Source organism: Varanus komodoensis, unplaced genomic scaffold (genome assembly GCF_004798865.1).
Source record: "Varanus komodoensis strain SLA01 unplaced genomic scaffold, ASM479886v1 scaffold31, whole genome shotgun sequence".
NCBI classification, from domain to species: Eukaryota; Metazoa; Chordata; class Lepidosauria; order Squamata; family Varanidae; genus Varanus; species Varanus komodoensis.
The window spans coordinates 9072414-9093892 of NW_025335780.1; the positions used below are offsets into that span (position 1 = coordinate 9072414).

The window sequence follows — 21479 nt, forward strand, 5'->3', positions numbered from 1 at the left end:
GAGGCTTGTGCGTGCGCCCCTCTTCTCGCAGAAGGCAGATGCCGCATTCGGCCCGTGCCTCTGAAGAGTAACGCTTGCAATGCCTCCCCCCTCGCAAGAGGAGGCCTCTCTGGAAGGGCAGCACACGCCAGAGTAGGTGGGCTCCGTCAGCTGGGAAGACAGGCAGGCAGAGCAGGTGAGTCGCAGCTGACGCATTTTCATCCGATTTCTTGTTTGCAAAGCAGATTTCTGCTGAGGGCGCCTTCCAGATTTCCCAGCATTGTCCTTGTAGTGAATGGTAGCATTGATAGGAGGGTTTGTCAGAAATGAGCCAGTTGGAAAAGATGAATGGCAGGGGGGTCGAAGGCTCCTGGGGCCTGGTGGCAGATGGTTCTGCTCGTAAAAAGAATGCTATCCAGATGTTTCAGCTGCCTAATAGAGCAGTGATTGAAAAGCATGACATGCTGTTTCCCCGTAAAGTATTAATGTAGTGACTTTATTTTATTTTTTTGCTCAAATCATTTGCATAATGGTTGCTGATCTGTCAACAAAGCAGCCATCTCTAGTTTTGCTGAGCAGAAGCAGCACTGTGTCTGTTTTAGAACCTGGGCTCCAGGCACGGAGTGCAGCTTCAAATGGACCAGCCATGTGAGTGACGGAGAACCCTGCACAGGTGGGACGCAGACTGGGTTTGCACTCCGGCTGAGTTTTAGCAGCCTGCGCTGGTCATCTGTGAAAATGGGAATGTTACAGCCAAGGTAGGCATCCAGGCTAGGTGTGCAATTGAGTTTTGCAGTTTTACACTTGTGTAAGCTTGTCATGGATTATCTTCCCAGCATCCTGGCAGGATTAAACCTCAGCACCCCAACTGTCCCCCAGTTTCAAAAAGAGAAGTCTCATTTGAAGTTCATGGAAGTTTCCCTTTCTGCACATTTTATCTCCCACCGTGTGAGGTGGAATTTGAGGAAAAATCTCTGGGGGAGATTTTTAACTGTCCTGTTGTGATCCAAATCAAAGCTGCATGCGCTTACACAAGAATAAAAGAGGCAAGACTTGGCCACATGCTATGGTAGAGGTGCCTAGGCCTTTTGGACCTGGGGGACATTTGGGAATTTGAGAAACAGTCCTGGGCACCATCACAAAATGGCTCCGATGGACAATGTGGCTAACGACATAAAAGCTCTTAGGGGTCTGGCTTCTCAAATGCGAGCTGAACAGGTTGCGAGGACAGAGGGAGAGAAATGGAGAATCAACAGACTGAGAGGGAAGGACCAGCAATCATTATGTAAAAGATTTTGGCAAAACGATCAAATCAAATCGCTCTATTAATACTTTATGGGGAAGCAGCATGGTGTGCTTTTCATCGCAGCTCTTTTACGTAACTGAAAGGAGTGGAGAAAAAGAGCAAACTAGAGGGAATATGAAAAAAGACTGCCTGAACATCTTCCGTGGTCTTTATTAAGCCAAAATTTTGTAGGCGCAAGGGAGGGGGAGCGTGATTGGGCATCTGTGCAGGCAGTCCTTTGGGGACCCTGCATTATCATCCTTGGGCCCATTCGTGACTTCCCTCAAGCTTTTCAGCACTCTGGGGTGATGGCCTCAGACTGGCTGTACTACGTGACTTTTCGGAATGTCCTGAGCCCTCTCACTCACATTTTAACACAATTTTTATTTTGTGACTGACAATTTATCTGTCAGGGTTGAATTTTCTGTACTTGGGGACATATACTAGCTTGCTGTTAAAGTGAATGATAATCCTTTCTTTTTAAAATGCACTATTTTAGTGTAACAATCCAAAAACCAAAGAACCAAAACTTGAAGCTGCGATCAGGATAGTTCCTGAATGGACAGAATATGACTCCGAAATACAGAAGCTAATAAATCGAATCCGAAAGAAGAGGAAAAATGCAGGCCGGTCCCATAAAAACGGTGAGACACGGGAACATAGACAATATTACAGGATTAGTCAAAGGTTTGCTGGGGGAGGGGGGAGCAGGGGATAGGGAATTAAGAGCATGATCCTGTGTATGTTAGACAGAAAAAATAGACTGGCAATTGTAGGACTTCCGTGGCTTAATGCACATAGGGTCCTGGCGTGAATGTGTCTGGTTCTAGGATTTTGAGAACCATCCAGCAAGGTGCCCTCTGGGGGAATCCTTAAGCTGTTAAGATGTGGACTATGCAGTTAAAGAATCATCTCAAGCTGTCTAGGATCTTTGAGTGATTCCCGCAAGTGACAAAGATGCAGTTCTACAGGCAGCAGGCCAGTGGGCTGGTGAGCAGGCCAACCTGCAAGTTTGCTGCTCCATGGGGAAAGCGTTCGGTGCCCCTCCCTTGGATGGAAATGCCACGTGGATTTCCCTAAGGTGTGCTTCCCAGTCCTAAACATCCCTTTTGGAAGAAAGCCCCACAGACTGCCATAGGGACAGGCTCACCGTCGTTCCTTAACTTTCGTCCATATCGACCTATAAGGATAAACGCGTTTTTAAAGGTGTGTCAGGGCTGGAAAGTTCCCAGGCTTCTTGCCTTCCTCAGTCTTTGATGGCAAGTTTTATGTGGTGACGATCCATGTGCCTGTGTGCATCAGCCCTGTGTGCATGATGGAGAAATTCAGATTGCGGGGTTCGTCTCAGCCAGGGCACAGCTGGCCAAATAAAATACGGTATCTGCCTAAATGTTTACAGGTAGTTGCTCCGTATTAAGGCTTATTCAGAAATCTGAGGAGGCAGGAAGACAAGTAATGCTCAGCACAGGGCATTGCCGCATCTCTCAATGGTGGCCAAAGCAATATAGAGGAAAGGACTAGCGTGTGGCCCTTTGCCATCTGTTTCCTCTTGTAAAAGACTGGCTCTGTGATACCAGTATCAGCTGCCCAAGTAGAATAACGACTCCACTGGGGAGGAGAGAGAGACACTACGGAAATTAAGAGGACCTTGGCTATGCTCAAGTAACACCTGGTTTTGCAATTGTTCTGTGCATTCAAAACTAATGGTACGTTTATGCTGGTCTTTTACAGGTTCTGAACATGATGAACTTTAGCACTGCTTGGACGTAGCTGCCGTAGCATTTCTCTGCTGCCGGCCATAGACTGGGTGGAAGCGCTCGCTTTCATGGATGTAAATACTACGGAGACACGCTGTACCTTTGAAGATCCTTGAATGTGCAATCAGTGGGGAGAGTGGAAAGGAAGCCCAGCCAAGAGCTGACTGTATAGCTTGTTCTTCAGTCCAGCGGGTTTCCATATTGGTTGCTGAAGTTAGTTTGAATTTATGGTGCTATTTTCCCTAGGCACCCACTGCTCTTACCTCACACAACACAATTTGTTGAAAATATCATGCAGTTCACGAGCGTGTATACATTTGCGAGTGATCATCTAGGCGTCTAGCACAAACCCACGCAATACTTACTTAAGCGTTTCTACCCTGTCTTTTTGCAGAAGTTTCCAAGAAGGCTGACTTGAGCCGTTACTTGAAGTTTGCGTTGCTTTTTCTGTTCGGCGTACCTATATGCAGAGGTGTTGTGTGTGTCGCTCTTACTGAACCCACTGTGCTCTGGGTAGCAGCAAGAGGCAGGTGAGCTAGGAGTGAGGAACCACCCCAGTGGGCCCCTGCTGGGGTGCGGACCTTGGGCAGGTGTGCAACTGTACCTCTCTCCCTTGACTCCAGCCCACCCCAGCTTGTCCACCAGGTTTACCTGAGTTAAGGATACATTCTGAGCTGGAGCATCCAGCTGAGCTGACAATTTGAAATGTCTCCTCCTAGCCAATAATAGGCTGAAGTGACAGGAAACAAGATTTCGGCTGGACAGTGGAACCAATGGCTTGGGGAGCTTGTGGCTCTCACACTGGAGGCATCAAGAGGTGGTTGGACAGCCATCTGTCAGGGATGTTCTAACTGGAGCCCTGCATTAAGCAGGGGGTTGGATTTGATGGCCCTATAGGTCCGAAGTACACGGCTGGATGGTGCCCCCTGGAAAACAGACTGGCCCTGCTCGTGCATTGTATTCCACCCATGTTGACATGATGTCATTGCACTCAGAATATCCCCCACAGCTGCATAAAGCAGGCAATGAACTATACTGGCCAAATTTGAGTATCATCTCATGCCTTCAAGATGTCTTTTACTAGATGCTTACAGGAGAGAGAAAAAGAGAAGAGGAAGGGCTAATCTTTTGGGCAGCAGCCACATGTCCGCTGTTAAAGCCCACGCCTGTCCTGCAGAATGGACAATTTAACTGCACTGGTAAAGATACTCAAACTGTGCTGATTTCTTTGCCACTTTAAAAACCCATTAACTAGTTTTGCTGTTCTTAAAACCACAGAGGAAATACTGAAAAGATTCATTCTGCAAGGCTAGACAGGCCTCTGTTGATGCATTCTGCAGACAGTTGGGCTAAACGAACTCTAAAATTTCTTGCAGGTCCAGTATCAGTCCAGTCCCCGCTGACAAGCACCTTCAACGTTTTTTCCACTTGTAAGCCTAGCACTAGCGCTTTTGCTTCTTAGGCCATATGGTCATACTGGTCGATATATGACATGACTTGAGCCCTGCTGGACCTAAAAACTTCCTCTACATGTTCCTCTACCAAGCTAGTGCATTTTCCAATCTACTGTCCTTTGTTGCCTGCAGACATGCTCATCTCATTATCTGTCATGTGATCATTTTAGTAATACACATAAAAGCAGCCATCTTTATGCTTACCTCCACCAGGAAAACTGCTAGTAGAGATCACCTGTCCCCCAGCAGCAGAAACTTTCCTCCTTGTCCCAACACTTTTCGTTCCTCTTAATAAGCCATTGTTGAAAGACTTAAACGTTTCTTTTGGTAAACACACCTTTCATTCTTCTCGGGGGTAGATGAAGAGAACTAGGTAGGCGATTCTTTTTAGAATAGCTCATTCTTCCTCGTGTCAATGCTCACGTTTTAACATTCCCAACTTTACGACTCGTGGACTTAACCATTCTTCAGCTTTTTTAAAGCTGCTTTGTTTGTGTATTTCTACAATGGGCACAAACAAAAATCTTCCCTTTGTGTCTGGTTTCTTTGGTATAAAACAGGGGTCTCCAACTCGCGGCCCGCGGGCCAATTGCCGGGAGGGGCTCTGCGGCCTTCAAAGTGCCGGCAGCGCCCGGGCCGGCCGCGGGGTGAGCGGCCCACCACCACCGCTTGATGTGGCCCAGCCTCACCCAGACTCTCCTTCCAGTGGCCCCCAGGGAAGTTGAGTTTGAGACCCCTGGTATAAAAGGATCTCAGGGTGGAATTAGACATTCCAGCAAACAGTGGGCTACCATGTTGTGGAAAGTGGGCTAACAGTGGACTTTCCACCATCTTGTAGAAAGCCAGAATAAACTCAACAAATAAAATATGTCAAGTTACACCCCGTCTGTCCTGGTATGTGTCTTGATGCCATCACATGAGGTCAGTCCTTAATGCCATGGCCAGAGCGTAACGCAGAGGGAAAGGGGGAAAGCTTGAGAAAGTGCAGTTTATCTCACCCCAAAATCATCATGCAAGAACAACTTGCTGTTCAGCCTCTCCTCAGAAGCAGTGCATGCAAGCTCAGACTAAGGGTCTGTCTAATCCAGCATCTGCTTTGCACAGCAGCCAACCAGCTGCCTGCGGGAAACCCACAAGCGGGGCGACACCCACACCCACGTTCCTTAGTAAGTGGTATACAGAGGCATGGAGTCTCTGACACTGGAGGTGGCCATCAGGACTAGTACCACTGATTGCGTTCTCCTTGAATCTTTCCAACCCCGCTTGAAACCACCCCAAAATTGGTTGCCATCAGTGCGCCTTGCAAAACTGAATTTCAGTTTACCTGTGCAAAGAAGTTCTTGCTTCTATCTGTCCTGAGTCTCCTCCCAATGAGCTTCCATGGAGAGCACACAATCTAGAGAAACTTAGCTAGCTAATCTCTCCACGCCCTTCCTGATTTGCACACCTCTGCCGTGACTCTCCTTACCGCCTATTTTCTCAGCAAAGCAATGCCAGATGTGACCACCTTTCCTTCTAGGCTGGGGCTTCTGCTCCAGCTTAGAACTGTGTGTTTGCAGCATCTCCTGAACCCCAATGCAGCTTACTACCCTCGGCTGCATTGGAGAATATTGTTCTATTCCCCCATGTTTAAATTCAGTCAGTCGTCAACTTTCACAGGTGGGATGGGAAAAGCTGTGCTCCAGTATCCACAACGTGCCAGAAATTACCCCCTCTGGTTAAATTTCATTTTTGAAGAATGACAGGGTAAAAAAGACACCTCTTTTGAAATAAACAGTTAAATAATAGTTATTCTGCTAATCTTGCATTGCTTAAAGTTCAAAATACAAAATTCATATTTACACCTTTGCCAACAATTTAATGTGAACATTCAGTGGCACAGATGCTTTCAGGCTTCAATTTAACAAGGTCACTCTGGATTTCTTGATGATGGTGACTTACAGAACATTTCAACTGGAACAAACCCCAGTTAGTTACCATATTTACATTCAAAACTGTAATGTGGGAATGAAAGAGTTCCTTGTATATTTAAATGGAGATCAAGCTAGGATCCTTTCCAGCTATTCCACTGGCACTTTGGGTAATTAGCTGTCCTTTACCATTCAAACACAGTTCACAGAAGGAACTCTCCTGTCTGGAACCCTTTAACACTGCAGTGTTCTAGCAGTGGCACTGCAAACCTGTGCACCTGTTGTCACAAAGAGGGATGCGCTCCAATCTCTCCTGTAGCACCAGGAAGGGGTCCAGAGGATGCCAGCCCATCCATCACCCCACTCAGGCAGAGAGGTTGCAACCAGTTCAAGTTCTGCCAGGCATGGGCTAGGTAAGATGGGGAAGAGCCACACAAGGCATTCAGCAGTCCCACTGAACTCAACGGGGCTTACTCTCAGCTGAGCCAAAGGGCTGCAGATCTCATGATGCCAACCGTGGCTGGTTTGGCCCTTTGCTGCGTTTTAGGGAGGGATGGCGTCATGGAATGTCCCTTCTTAAAAATTAAATTTGTGCAGGTAAAAAAGATGATGCTGGGGAGAAACTGAGAGGAAAAACTCACAGGGTTATGTTTTCTGCACAGATACCTGAAACAAGAATGCAGAGCTCTATTATCAGTTGTTTAACAACGATTTAATTCCCGTTTTTTCTTAATACATAAATTATTTTGCAAAGAGGAAGATCTACTTTTTGGTTCACATTTGACATGTCTCATGTTGCAACAGCAATATAATCTTAAAGCAATCTGGAAAACTCTAACGGTATTGCTTTGTAAACTGTTTCTTCATTTCTAGAAAGGTGAACAAATAAGCATTTCTAGAAAGGTGAACAAATAAGCATTCGCCTTTTCCCTTCACCACAAACACCCCCTGATAATCACAGGGAAACATCAACTTAGTCGTTTCTGTTCCTTAGCTGTTATAAACACACATTTTAAGCTTTGGCACAGCTGCATACTGTATATTAATCTGGTTTTATGCACACAAAACAAACAGCTTTCTGATTAATAGACACTTTCAACTGATTGATAAAATTACGGACAGCTTTAATCTATATTTTGTGGCTGCCAGTACATTACCTAGCATGATTTCAGGCATCTTTATCTTCAAAAGAACTCCTGAGCACTCATGGTACTGACTCGCCTGCATTTTTAAAAACACTTTATTCTGCGAACATTTCAAATGTCTGCATATACCCCAGTGGCAGCTGATGAGCGACAGTGGCCAGTCCCTTACCGAGGTGACTACAAAACCTGCATTGACATAGTCCTGGCCAATCTAATTTCCGAACCCTCATGATGGAGCAGAGATGTGACAGCTTATGAAGGAAAAAAGCGGGGGGGGGGGGGACTGAGAGGCAGAGAGAGAAAACGGGGAATCATTTTTCTTCAGTTTTTCCAAAAATCCCTGGAAATCTCCCCCAGGGGGAAAACAATCACACCTCCAAGCAAGAGCCAGGACAACGGCTTTTGGAAAGCAAAGTGCCACCGGGACTGAGTGCCAAACAAATTCTTACACCACTCAGACAACGCACACGAGGCCCTTTCTTACCCTAAAAGGAATACAGCATGTGAAATACTGCATCACAGTCGGCTCGGTTGCCAGATACCTCCCTACACTGTAAATTGCTTTGGGAGCAAGTTACATAGAGCTACCACGATAAAAGTGCTATGTTTGCAGCGCTGGGCATGTTTGCGGATGTCCAGGAGAGATAACCGAGAAGCGAACAAGGGTTTCATGTGCCCCCCCCGCCCCCCGGTGAAATTACTTCCAAAATCACTCGCACAAATTAAGAAGTTACCCGTGAAAAAAGACAATGGGAATTCCTCAACCATGAAATCATTGTTCTGCCTTTTGGACTATGCTACTGAAACAAGCCGGGTCCGATCTGGACTTCACTACATTCCAGCGCACATCTGCATCAAATCTGTGTGGAAAGTGAACACCTGAGTGGGACAGATGCCGTTCCTTATGCAGGTGTCGCCTGCAGGATCCCAGTGGGATGTCTGATTGCCAGCACTGGCATTGCTGCTGAAGCGGTGATGTCATATCTAGACTGAAAGGAAGTTGGGTGTACTTCTCGGACTGTCCTGATACTGAAGTGTAATGACGTAACTCCCGAATACTCAAATTGCCTTCTTGAGAACGGCTGTACTTAAAAAAAAATACTTTCTGCAGATCCAGAATCACACAGTAAGAGGTTTCTGGGCTCTGTTTTGAGTACAGTTCAGAAGTGCCAGAGCAATACCAGACAAAAGCACCTGAAGGATTCACATGTCTTTGGCGGACCCAAGGTGAATGTCAGCTCCGGTGTTACGGTTTCCTGTGGCTACAGGCAGTTAAGGGCACAATCCCACACATGCTCAGACAGAAAAAAATGTCCCACAATGCTGAAAGCTGTAGCCCTTTTTTCTGTATAGACCTACATAGGACTGTGCCCCAAATTAGTTCAAGGGAGTCACCAACTCCTTTATGAAACTGACTCATCTGAAAGGCTTCTAAACCATCCAGATTACATAATGGTCAGTGGAATGCTACAAACACAGTCATTTAAAAAGTTTCATCAAATTACAGGAGACATTTGGCATCCTCCTCTTGTCTAAACCACAACACTCTTATCTTAAAAATTACCTCACAGGACATGTTCACATCCCTTTAAAATAATCCTCCAGATCAGAACTAAATTCTGTATATCTGAAGCAACATCTCGTAGTCATTCTGCTCAAATGTCAAGCATATGTTGAGGGAAAAGCTCAAAATAGTTCTATTTAATACCAGCTAAAAATACCATTCTATTTAGGTAGCTTTGTGAAACAACCAGAAGAGAAATTTTAATCAAGAGAGAAAATCATCCTAGTAAAAATAATCTAGAAAACTCTCTCTGCAGGCCTTGGTTGTGGCCCTGTAAAGGGTCACAGAGAGGCTTCGATCCAGAAATTACCTGTGTAGCAGAGTTACTTTCTACCATGCTCCTGTTTTGTATAACCTCCTGCTTCAAACAGTCTTAGGGAAGAACCAGGCCACCTCTGCAATTCCATTACCCATTTCTTCTTCGAAGCGGCAGGCAAGTGCAACCCGAGCCACATTTTAAGAGCGATCTGATGCAAGACAGTCATGCAGAAGTGACAGGTGTGTCCGCCAATGTCACCCAAGGAGAACAACACCAATACTCGAGTCCTTAGCATTTCCCCTCGAGAAATCACAACGAGACTATACACTGTGCTCTTGTTCCTTCAGTGAGGAATACCAAATACCTGACCAGGTCCGGCAAAAGGTCACTTAAGAGTTAGGCAGATTTTAACATGCGTTCTTCAACAGAATAGCTCCTTTGATGTCAGCTGTCTTCAGCCGAAGGTCTCGATCTATTCCAGGTGACTGGGCTCAAGGGCTGGAGCCCGGCCTAGTCTTCTACTTATTTAGGAAACAGGAGTTTTGCACTCAGAAGTATAATACGAATTATTACTAATAGAACAGCTGTTGCATTGCTCTCTCTCACAGGCTTCTTTTCAGGCTATCATTTTCAATAAAGTTCCTGTTCAAGAATAAGCCACTAGTTTAGGTTACCTCGAAATAAAAAATAATAATAAAGACAAAGTCCTAGAAACAAATTTGGGGGTGGATGGGAAGCAGTTTCTAATTGAAGTGGAATTTAAATTTAAAAGGTCCTCCGGAGCTGAATGGGTCAAAGCTTTGCCAGGAATTCCAGCCTCTGTGGAAAGGGTTTCCTCCACCTTGTTGGCTTTCGGCATCCAGGGGGTCTTCTCCTGCATCAAACTTCTTCCGCATTTCTAAGACAGATACAGAAGGATGAAGGTGAGGCTGTGGCGCTTGACCCAGAATCCAAGCAGCTCTCCATGCCTGAGGTTCAACACCCCTGCCCTACCTGCACATTCAACATAGAAATTTTAGCATTTTAAACAGCATCGGACAAACAGCCCAGGTGGAGGCCTGGGTGTTTATAGGACTCAATATAAGCACCAAGGTGCTTTTACATGTGTGCAGTCTTTGCAGCCCACTGCAGATTCACCCTCTGGCAGAGGTTATCTTTCAGCCCAGGCTCTGGATTTGGTTTTGGGGAAGAGTCAAGGGGACGAAGGCAGATCAGCAGGGCCCAGGAGGCTACCCAGAGGCTCCGCGACGGTCTTTCTGCCAGAAACTAAACCTTAGAAGGGGCAGCCAACCTTCTGGAATTGGGCGAGGGGCATGCAAAGGCCAGGAAAGCATCCGAGGGTGTGGGACCAGGAAGAGAGCTTTGCCCACAAGCTTATGGCAAGCTTTTCTTTTGTAGCTTGGCAACATTTTTATGAGGATCGCAAGGAGCGGCAGCCAACACCTGGGGGGAAGGGCTGCCTCCAAGTGCCACTGCATGCAGAGGAAGTTCTCAGTAAAGCTTAAATCAAAATACAAGCTCCAGCTCTCATTCTGTCCACTGTCTACTGCAGAGCATTTAAAACAGCTGCATCGTCAGCAGCTACATGCCATGGATGGTACTAGTTCATGCAAGCATCCACCTGTGACACCTCTGATCAGTTACGTCACTGATCAGTTTATCTGTCAGATATTTCTCCTGCCACATTAGCCATAAGGAGTTAACTCTCCCAAGCAGTTTGGGTCAAGAACTGGCCTCACCAGGGTATTAAAAATATGGAAAACTTCCTCCCCCTTTATCTGTGCCTCTTCCAACTCTGATATTTTCCTTTAACAAGGCAGGGTGATTGTTCCATGGCATCCATAGCTCAACCTCAGAGATTTTCTGATAAGGGCACTTGGGTGAATTAGACCTCAGTGAAAGTGAATAGAGGAACATGGCATGTTCAAACCAGGAGCTCACTTCTAAAAAAATAAAAATCATCATGAAATGCATTTCAAATTTATTTAGCCCTGATGACAGATAAGCAAAAGTGGTTTGGACAAGCAAAGGAGGTCGGAGAATCATCCACACATCGTTCAAGAAAAAGGTGTTGCTGTTTGCTCTGCAAAGAAATGAAACCCAAGTAGGATGGTGGACCCTAGTGGTGGAAGATCTCTAGGTGATCTGCAGGACATCAGCCAGGAGCCTTGCCTCCCAGTTATGTAATAACAGCAGTAACATGACTCTTCCCACCTAAATTAGGCTGCTGAAATAAAGAAACATTAGGGCAACCGAAAGTGTTGGAAAGGACCATTCACTCCGTTCAGTTCTGGTACTGAAAGCAACCCCTGGGAAAATTCCTACATAGCGTTCTGATGCCCCCTGTTCTTTAAGGGCCAAAGCAGACTTTTCTTAAAATCTGTCTAGTGCCCAAGTCTCTTTTTCATTTAAGGTAGGCAGAGAAACCCCAAGCAGGGACCTAGAATGTGGGGTGCGGAGGGTTTCTTTTTTAAGAGTTGGAATGGGCCCCTGTACCTCGGGTGAAAATGAAGCTGCTAGACTTGACACATGTTTACAGTAGCATCTCTCTGGGCCGCCATATGTCTTGCAGCTTGATGGGCTTTGGTGTTCTTAGTTGAAATTATGAAAGTTGCAAGCCTGAGAGCTGCCCAGCCCGCCTACCTGGATCAGTGAGGACTTCTTTGGCAGCTGCGATGTCGATAAACTTTTTCTCGGCTTGCTTCTTCTCTTTCTCATCCTGGAAATTATCAGGGTGCCACTGCATTGCTAGCTTCCTGTAGGCTTTTATAATTTCTTGTTTTCTGGCATTCCTGCAGAAATCACAGAGGACTATTTGCAAAGAGAACTGACCTACAGCTTTCATTCCAATGTAAGTCTTCAAAAAAAGAAAGGAACAAAGCAGGTTGCTTACCTGTAACTGATGTTCTTTGAGTGGCCATCTGTGCATTCACACATATGGGTTGCTACGCCTGAGCAGTGCCTAGGCCGGAAGATTAGAAAGCTAATGGTTTTTTGGGGGGAAAACTCCGCTCCCCTCCCCCTTTGTGGTATAAATAGAGTGGAGTGTCCGCCATTTTGCTCAGTCTTGAAGACCGCACGTTCGCCCTTTAGAGGTTAAAAATAAAGTAATGATAAGACACAATTATATTCCCACAGTACCAATGTGAATTACAGTACGGTACCGAGAACAATCTCTAGTCAGCGATATAACCCCCCGGTTCCGATGCCATTAATATTTTGGTAGCGAAAAAAAAATACACCCAGCGACATAATCCAAATGGTACCGATGCAAATTATAGTATGGTACCGAGAAAAAACACGATATCCACTCACCGACACCGAGTGGAGCCAGCGGGTGGGTTGTGTGAATGCACAGATGGCCACTCGAAGAACATCAGTTACAGGTAAGCAACCTGCTTTTCTTCGTCGTGGCCTCTGTGCATCACACATATGGGTGATTCGCAAGCTTACCAGACTCGGTGGAGGGAGGTATCATCATCGAAGAACAGATGAAAGAACAGCTCTACAAAAAGAGCAGTCCCGTCTGGCATGTACATCAAGCCAAAAATGCTTGGCGAAAGTACATGGACCAGCCCACATCGCAGCTCTGCAGATGTCTTGCAACAAAACCCCTGCGGCAAAAGCGGACGAGGTCGCTACTGCTTGTGTAGAATGGCCAGTTGGAGAGACAGGTAAGTCTATTTTTGATAGCTGATAAGCCAGGACAATAGTCTGGGTGATCCAATTAGAGGGTCTCTGAGATGATATCGGTGATCCCCTTTTTTGCTCGGAGTATTTAACAAAAAGTCTATTAGTAGTACGAAAAGATCCAGTGCGGGATCTGTAAAAAGCCAAGCAGCGGCGAACATCAAGCATGTGTAGAGCACGTTCTATCGGGGTCGACGGCGATGGAAAGAAAGCCGTTAGAACGATATCCTGATTCAGGTGGAACGATGTGGCCACCTTGGGTAAAAAGGAGAAATCCATCCGAAGGACAACTTTTTCCTTATGGAAGTTCAGGAATGGTGGGTCTATGCGGAGAGCACAAATTTCGCTAGCTCTCCGTGCTGATGTAACTGCTACGAGAAAGGCAGTTTTCCATGACACCAGGCGTAAGTCCACAGTTGCTAAAGGCTCGAACGGTGGTTTGGTAAGCGCTTGGAGTACTACAGAAAGACTCCATGTCGGCATGGCAGGGCGAATAGATGGATGTAAATTTTGTAGTCCCTTAATGAAGTGCCGAACCAGCGGTTGTGAGAAGACTGATAACCCGTGTATAGTGCCACGATAATGGGATATAGCGGCTGCATAAACTTTGATGGATGATGGTTTAAGTCCCTCATGATGCAAATGCAAGAGAAATTGTAAAATATTGGTGACTGAAGCCGTTCCAGGGGAAAAGGAATGGCACTCTGCAAAAGAGGAGAATCTTCTCCATTTAGCTGTACAGGAACGACGAGTGGACGGTCTTAATGCAGATTCAATAATCGCCTGAATTTCTCAGTCGGTAGGCATTGGTATTGTGATATTCGCTGTCGAATTCGAAGTCGGGGCTGCATATACTGTGTGTTGAGTGAGGTCACCCGTAGTGTGAGGTGTCCCCAGTACCGACTTGGTGACGTGAATCAGGTGATTCGCCATGCCGTCAGCTTCAGAGAGAATATATCCGGATGGCGGATCGCTCCTCCTTGTTGCGTTAACAAGTGTGGGAGAGTTGGTAGATGAAGGAACGTTCTTCTGGACAGCAGCAAGAGAGTGGTAAACCATGGTTGTCTCAGCCTCCACGGAGTCACTAGTATCCCCGTGGCATTGTCCTGGGCTATTTTTGTTACCACTCTCGTCAGAAGTGGGATTGGAGGAAATGCATAAAAAGTCATGTTGCTCCAAGGGACCATGAGAGCATCTCCCATCGATCCCGGCCCGACTCCCGCTCTGGAACAGTAAAGGGCACACAGGCTGTTCTGTCGCGTGGCGAACAGGTCCACATCCGGATAACCCCACAAGCGGAAGAGTTCCTGCAAAGTTGTTTGTCCAACTCCCATTCGTGGGTTGTCGACATCTGTCTGCTTAATGTATCTGCTTCGACGTTGTTGGTTCCAGCCAGGTGAACTGCCGTAAGCGTGATGTTCCTCGTTATGCACCAGTCCCAAATGTCCATCGATAGGCGTGCTAAGACTGGAGATTTTGTGTCCCCCTGCTTGTTTATGTAGAAAACTGCCGCTGTATTGTCTGATGCAATTTGGACAATTTGACGGCATAACACAGTCTCGAAAGCCTTGAGGGCGTTGAAAATCGCCAGAAGTTCCAGGAGGTTGATGCGTTTCCTCGCCTCTCGTCGGTTCCAAATACCTTGGACCCGAAGTCCCGAACATGCCGCACCCCATCCCAGGAGGGATGCGTTGGTGAACAGAGTCATTGTTGGCCGAGGTGGTCGAAACGGGGTGCCGATCAACAGGTTGTCTGTGATGGTCCACCATGTTAAAGTGTGGAGGACTGCAGGCGGGATCCGAATCTGCTTAGTGGCAGGATCTTGTTGCGGTTGAAAGGCAGCGTTGAAGAACAGTCGAATGGGTCGCATACGTAGCCTGGCATACGGGACAATGGCAATAGCAGCAGCCATATGCCCCAGTAGTCTCTGAACGGACAAGGCTGGAACCGTTCCATGTAGCCGAATCCGATGAATATGGCTGCATAAGGCATTCTGATGTTCCGGCGGGAGGAAAGCTTTTTCCCGTGTCAAGTCAAGTCGTGCCCCGATGAAATCGATGACCTGCGTGGGAATAAGGGTTGATCTGTTGCGGTTAATGCAGAGGCCGGGAGCATCGAGCAAAGCGCAGGTCATTTCTATATCAGACAAGAGAGCTTGTTCGGATTGTGAGATGATCAGCCAGTCGTCCAAGTATGGGTAAACCTGTACTCCGCAAGTCCGCAAGTGTGCACATACCGGTGCCATACACTTTGTAAAGACTCTAGGGGCTGTGGCCAAGCCAAGGGGTAGGACATTAAACTCGAACAGGTCGGATCTGACAGTAAAACATAGAAAGTGTCTGTGTGAAGGATGTATGGAAATATGAAAATAAGCATCCTTCAAATTCAGTGAGGCGAACCAATCCTCTCTTTTCAATAACGGAAGAATGTTCTGTAAAGTGGTCATCCGGAACTTCCTTGGTTTGATGTACTTGTTAAGAGTTCGTAAGTCCAGGATCGGACGGAGACCACTGTCCCTTTTTGGGACCGTAAAATATCTGGAATAGAATCCATGCAATCCTTCCGAGCAGGACAATTTTCGAATCGCTCCCTTGAGAAGTAGCTGTGAGACTTCATCGCATAGCATCGATGAAGAACGTGTGAAGCGAATCGGGCTCGAAGGAGGGATAACATCGAATTCTATCCTATAGCTGAACAAGATGATAGATAACACCCACCTATCAGATGTAATGGACTCCCAAATGGGGAGTCAGCCCTGGAGCCAGTCCCCAAAAGGGAGAAGGGAAGGTGGTGCTGGAATAGAGAGCATGGTTCGTGCAAGCCGTCAACGTGGGCGTTTATCAGTATCGAATCGCCTACGGCCTTGGGAAAAACACTGTTGTGCTTGCTGCCTCTGACGCTGCCGTTGTTGGTATTGTTGGGTTCAAGGGTAGTTTTGGTGCGCGGATAATATGGTTGATTCCGGTAGGACGACCGGGGCCACTGCCACTTACGTTTTTGCGGGAGCTCCATGCGGCGTGCAGTTAGGCGTGATTCATGAATCGCCTTTAATTTTCAGTCAGTCTTCTGGTGGAACAGACCGGTACCATCAAAAGGCATTTCGTCGATTCTGCGCTTCATCTCATTGGGAAAATTACAATTGCGCAGCCACGCATGTCGGCGTAACGAGATGGCATTGACGAGGGCCCTTGAATTGGTGTCTACATGGTGACGAGCGGTAGACAACTGTTGCACCGCCACCTGCATCGCCTCCTTAATGAAAACCCTGGCAAGGTCCGCTTGGTGGTCTGGAAGGGAGGAAGCGATGTTATCCAGTTTCTGCATGATAAAGTACTGGTAACGTGCCAGTGTCGCTTCGTAGTTTGATATGCGCATGCTGAGTCCAGAGGCCGCATAGACTCGGCGCGCAAGCATATCGATTTTCCTCCCTCCGTTGTCCCGAGGAGTGGTATGTCCCCTGGACTCCCTGCCCTGGGAGGATTCAACCACAAGAGAGTTCGGTTTTGGGTGACGGAGCAGGAAGGGAATGTCATCGTCCTGAACTCTACACATAGCCTCATATCTGCGGGAGGTCGCTTGTGGTTGGGCCAGTTGGTCCCAGGGTTGGAACATAGCCTGGCGCAGTGTAGTTATAAGCGGCAGAGCTATGGATGCGGACTGCTCTCCCCGAACAACGTCATAGAAGTGATCTGTCGAAGGGCCTGGCTGTTGATGGGCTTCGATTTCAAGCAAATGAACCAAGCGGGACATGAGCTCTGTGAACGAGACATGAGGTTCGTCGGGTGAAGCAGGCCCTTGGTATGCGACAGCCACATCAGGGGATGTGGAGTCGACCTCCGAGTCCTCGGAGTCTTCCACGTAGTGCGGCTGGTCGTTGTTTGAGGAGGAGGTTTCAGGGGAGGCTGGGCGCCTCGTCTCCGTACGCCTGGAGGTGGATGGTACGTCCCTCAGGACCGATGGTGATCTATGCTCACGAGGGAAATAGGGATATCGCTGGTACCCACCCCAACCGGGGGGAGCACCATATCCCGGAATCAACCAACTCTCATCTCGACGCTCGGATGAACGGCTGCGACCTCTGGGAGGTAATGGTGAGGCCACATGAGATTCAGTCGGTGGCATGGGTGTTGGTGAGCATTCCCTCGGCGGGGAGTCTCTGATTTCGCCATCAGAGATGGACTCCCGAAGTGGCTCCTCCTGTTGCTGGGAAGGCACACTCTCAGGCCGAACGGTTGGCCTGGGGGATCCTGGTGGTGTCACCTGCATAACGAGTTGCAGGGCCGGTCCCTAGGGGGTCGGTACCATGGCGGCCGTTGGTACCGAAAAGCCCAATGAACCTGAGCCTCGTTGTTTTGGGCGGTCAGGTTTCTTGCTCTTGCGAGCAGGCTTATCCACCTTTTCCTTCCTCAACTTCTTATGGGTGGAAGTTTTATCCAGACTGGTATGCTTGCGCTTCTCCCGTTTCTTAGTCGGGGGAGAAGACAGTGACTGAGCCCCCATAGAAGCGGCGCCCTTGTCTGAAGGATGCTGAGGAGGGTCGGCAGAGGTCGAGGAAGGCCGCTTCGCCGGAGCGCTCACGGTGGAGGAGCGCTGAGGAGGCGCGGACGAAGAGGAAGCAGGCCGTAGGAGCAGTTGGTCGGACTGCATTAATGCCTGATCCCATAGGAGCTTCCTGAGACGATTCTCCCTATTTTTCCGCGCCTGCTTGGTAAATGCCAAGCAATGACCGCACTTGTCAGTCCTATGCCCCTCGCCGAGGCAGAGGAGGCATAGATCATGTGGATCAGCCGGCGACATTTTTGATCCACATTCAATACATTTGTGGAATGCCGCCCGCTGCGCCATTGCGGAAAAATGAAGAAAAGAGGACAGTATAGAGGGTAAGATAATATTTTTGTTTTTGTTTTTTTATATAGAGAGAAAGAATTCAAGAAGAAAAAGGGCAGAATCGGGGAGAAGAACAAACTTGGAGCAAGAGGAGTTTAAGGTTTTTGAGAAAAAAACAACAAAGAGGCACAGATCTATAGCGAGAGACGAACAGGCACGAGGCACAGCGAACGGCGGTTGCAAAGACTGAGCAAAATGGCGGACACTCCGCTCTATTTATACCACAAAGGGGGAGGGGAGGGGAGTTTTCCCGCCAAAAACCGTTAGCTTTCTAATCTTCCGGCCTAGGCACTGCGCAGGCACAGCACCCATATGTGTGATGCACAGAGGCCACGACGAAGAACAGAAGAGATTTGCAAAAATCCAAAAAAAGTTAACCTTCTTTTACCGAATCCCTTTCGGAGTTTTCAAAGAAGTAAGTTTTTTTCTGATTGAATGAAGTAGATACCCTAAATACTTTCCACGCCCTCAAAACAAACCCAAGAACTGCACAAGATATTAATAAATAAAAATCCCCCTGTGGTAATGTACATACAATGATTTGCAGAAATACTCATTTCCCTTTGACTTTTCCACATTTTGTTGTGTCAGAGCCTAGAACTGGAATGAATTAAACAGGCATATGATGCCACTTTGCTTGTTTCTTTTAGTTATACGCTGCCCAACTAGCCACAGGCTCTCTGGGCGTATATAAAACCTTACATAAAATCAATGCCACTGTGCAATAAAATAAAATCAACAAGTATGATAAAACCAATCATAATAAAACCAATACTAACCAACCAAGGGAACAGACAATTAATAATAGTAAGTAAAATAGAGGAAATTATACACAATCCATAAAAATGAAAATCACGAGAATATAAAATTATAAAATTGTAAAATAGTTGCCGCAATTAACTAACTTTGAAACAATCCATGAAAAACAAAGCCCAACAGATTCAACCTACGAAATGCCTGTAAAACAAAAATGCTTTCAGCTGGCGCCTAAAAGAATATAATGTCTACAGCAGCCTGATCTCATGTAGAACAGAATTCCACAGTTGGGGAATAGCAGAGAAGGCATCTCTCTTGTCACTTCACTCGGGGAAAACCACAGAGGAGGGTCTCAGATGCTGACCACAGGACCGGGAGGGTATGTGTGGAGAAAGGTGCTCTCTCAGCCTGGACTCCGCACAGTGAAGGTGCCAAATATTCATGCTGTGATATACAAGCTAAGTGAACAAATCCACAACTGGCACTTGTTGCTTGCATAAGGATTCACCCGCTGCCTCTGTAATTCAAATACTGTCAGTATTCACCTGAGTATTCACCTGAGTGAATTTTCAGTGCTGCATGATCTCAGATTACCGGTTAATGGAAGGCCCCAAAGTTTGCTGGAGAGCACGTCTCCCAAAATAGCACCACAAAGACCTAGGGACTATTAAAACAATTCTGGGAAACAATTATGCAGAACCAACAGAGAGGGTTGGGTTATTAAAAAAGGTCTCAAATGACGATTATTTCTTGGAGCACTGCTAAATCCATTATAACACAATGACAAGAATACAGCTCAACTGCAGCTCTGCCTAGAAAAGACCATCCATCAAAAGGCAGTGACTAGGCAAGTGATCCGTCAGAAAAGTGACTGAGAGGCCAATGTTCACTCTGAAGGAACGGGAGACCCACAGCGGAAATGGGGAAAATCATCCATGGGGCAACTGTCTCCCAGTTGCTCCACAAAGCTGAGCTTTAAGGAACAGAAGACAGCCATTGGCAAAAAAAACCCATCTCAAAACCCCCTTGGACTTGGCAAAAGGGACCGTGGGGGACACATCACGCCTGAGGGAGGAGGCTCTTTGGTCTGATGGGACCAGAATGGAAGCTTCTGGCCTGCCTGCCTGCAAGATGCCTTGTGTGGTGCAAGATCAACAGTGCTTATAACCCAAGGACACCCATCCCCATGGTGACATACGGCCGTGGCAGCTCCATTTTGTGAGGATGCCGTTCTTCAGCAGGGTCTGGGGAACTGGTCAGGACTGAGCCCAAAGCAGGGCATTTCCAGAGGAAATACTGCTTTAGTCTGCAAGGGAGCATTGAGAGGGTAGAGATTCACCTTCCCACAGGACCACGACCCTAAACACGCTGTCAGCATTATACTGGAGTGCTTTCCAAGCAAGAAGCTGGATGTCTTAGAATGGCCTGGACAAAGGCCAGACCTCAACTTGACAGAGCGAGTGTAACGAGACGTGGAAGCGGCCATTGGCCAATGGTCCCCAGAGCTGGAAACTCTGTATGATCCAGATGCACAAAGCTGAGCGAGTCTCCCTCACGACAGCCTTGAGGGAGCTGCAATGGCTGCCGGTAAGGCCGTGTTGCAGATGAATCCTGGCACACGCCACCAGTGCCAATTCGTTGTTTACTTCTGTGCCACAGTAACAACGTTTTGCACCTCCACAGGACTGAGAATCTTGTTTACAAGTAGCAACAATCGCCATTAAATGCGTATTTGCATTCCAGGTTGTAGCACAGCAAAATGTGGGAAAGTCAAAGATGGGTGTGTAGTTCTGCAACACCCTTTAGCACGGGATCCAGGATGTGCTCCTGCTTCTGCAAATCGGGATCCAGGATTGGCTTTTCCCGGTGTGTCCTTAGCTAGGTGACACTTAAGCGGCTGTGCACAGCCATGACTCAGAGTGGACACTGTGCTAGTTTCCCTGGCAGAAAACACTCCAACCCAGCTGCGTTTTACCCCCAAAGGCGTTGTTTGCAATACACAGAACTATCGGGTTGGCAAAAAGTGATTTTTGGTTATGTAAGGGGGAACGTTTGAGAATAATAAAACACATTTAATCGGACCCCCTGCTTAGTAGTGGCAGGCCCTTCCTGCCTATGTTCGACTGCAGTTCAGAGATGTGTGAAGTCTTTGGTTCTTCAGATGTACTGAGTCATACAGTTTCGGATGATATGAGATGGCGAAGAATTGCTTTACTACTACTGGCCAGAAACATCCTCAAGCCTTGAAACAGAAAAAGAATGCCATGGGCATGCTACATTCGCCAGGGAAGGATCGGTCTTCCTTCAAAGCGCGTTGAGCCCGAAGGAGGCCCCGAGCATCTTCACTGGGGGAAAAGCACAGCATGCGAGGCAATAACCTGCTTTTCCCTTTTGCACGTCGCTCTTTACTGTGCCCACTACCATAAGCAGACACTCCAATGCATCACACTGACTGACTGACCAGGCTGCTCTGGCCTCAATGACTCCTCCTCAGCAAGGGAAAGCCCTCTTGCTTATGTCTTCCCTCTACAGTTCTGCAGAAATTTCCGAACTTGCTCTCTGTGGTTTCACCAGGTTTGAGGTGTGAACCATATTGGGCAGGTCTTATTCTCATGATGTTCTCCTTTCCACTAATAGGAAAGGGATTTTTAGCCAGGCCTTTCTGGCAAGCCTAACAGAACCATTGCCGTAAATATGATTTTCACATTGCATCTTAAATTTTACATTCAGGAACTGGTAAGAGCCCATTCTGGATTGGAAGTACCATCCAAATTAAAGGCCTGAGCAGCTGCT

General features: G+C 47.2%; 2 protein-coding genes across 6 annotated transcripts in view; one reads left to right on the top strand and one right to left on the bottom strand.

The window, feature by feature from the left end:
- UGGT2 (UDP-glucose glycoprotein glucosyltransferase 2) overlaps positions 1 to 3452 on the top strand; it is an 84862-nt gene extending 81410 nt beyond the window's left edge. For all 4 annotated transcript variants that reach the window (XM_044437846.1, XM_044437842.1, XM_044437844.1 and 1 more), the window contains 2 exons: positions 1764 to 1908; positions 2996 to 3452. In XM_044437846.1, coding sequence (XP_044293781.1) covers positions 1764 to 1908; positions 2996 to 3018 — 168 coding nt within the window. In that variant the 3' untranslated portion in view covers positions 3019 to 3452. The remainder of the gene's footprint in view (positions 1 to 1763; positions 1909 to 2995) is intronic.
- Positions 3453 to 7075: 3623 nt separating this feature from the next.
- The window catches only part of DNAJC3 (DnaJ heat shock protein family (Hsp40) member C3), a 44266-nt gene continuing 29862 nt past the window's right edge, over positions 7076 to 21479 (bottom strand). For both annotated transcript variants that reach the window (XM_044437779.1, XM_044437780.1), the window contains 2 exons: positions 11997 to 12145; positions 7076 to 10251 (listed from right to left, as the gene is read on the bottom strand). In XM_044437779.1, coding sequence (XP_044293714.1) covers positions 10097 to 10251; positions 11997 to 12145 — 304 coding nt within the window. In that variant the 3' untranslated portion in view covers positions 7076 to 10096. The remainder of the gene's footprint in view (positions 10252 to 11996; positions 12146 to 21479) is intronic.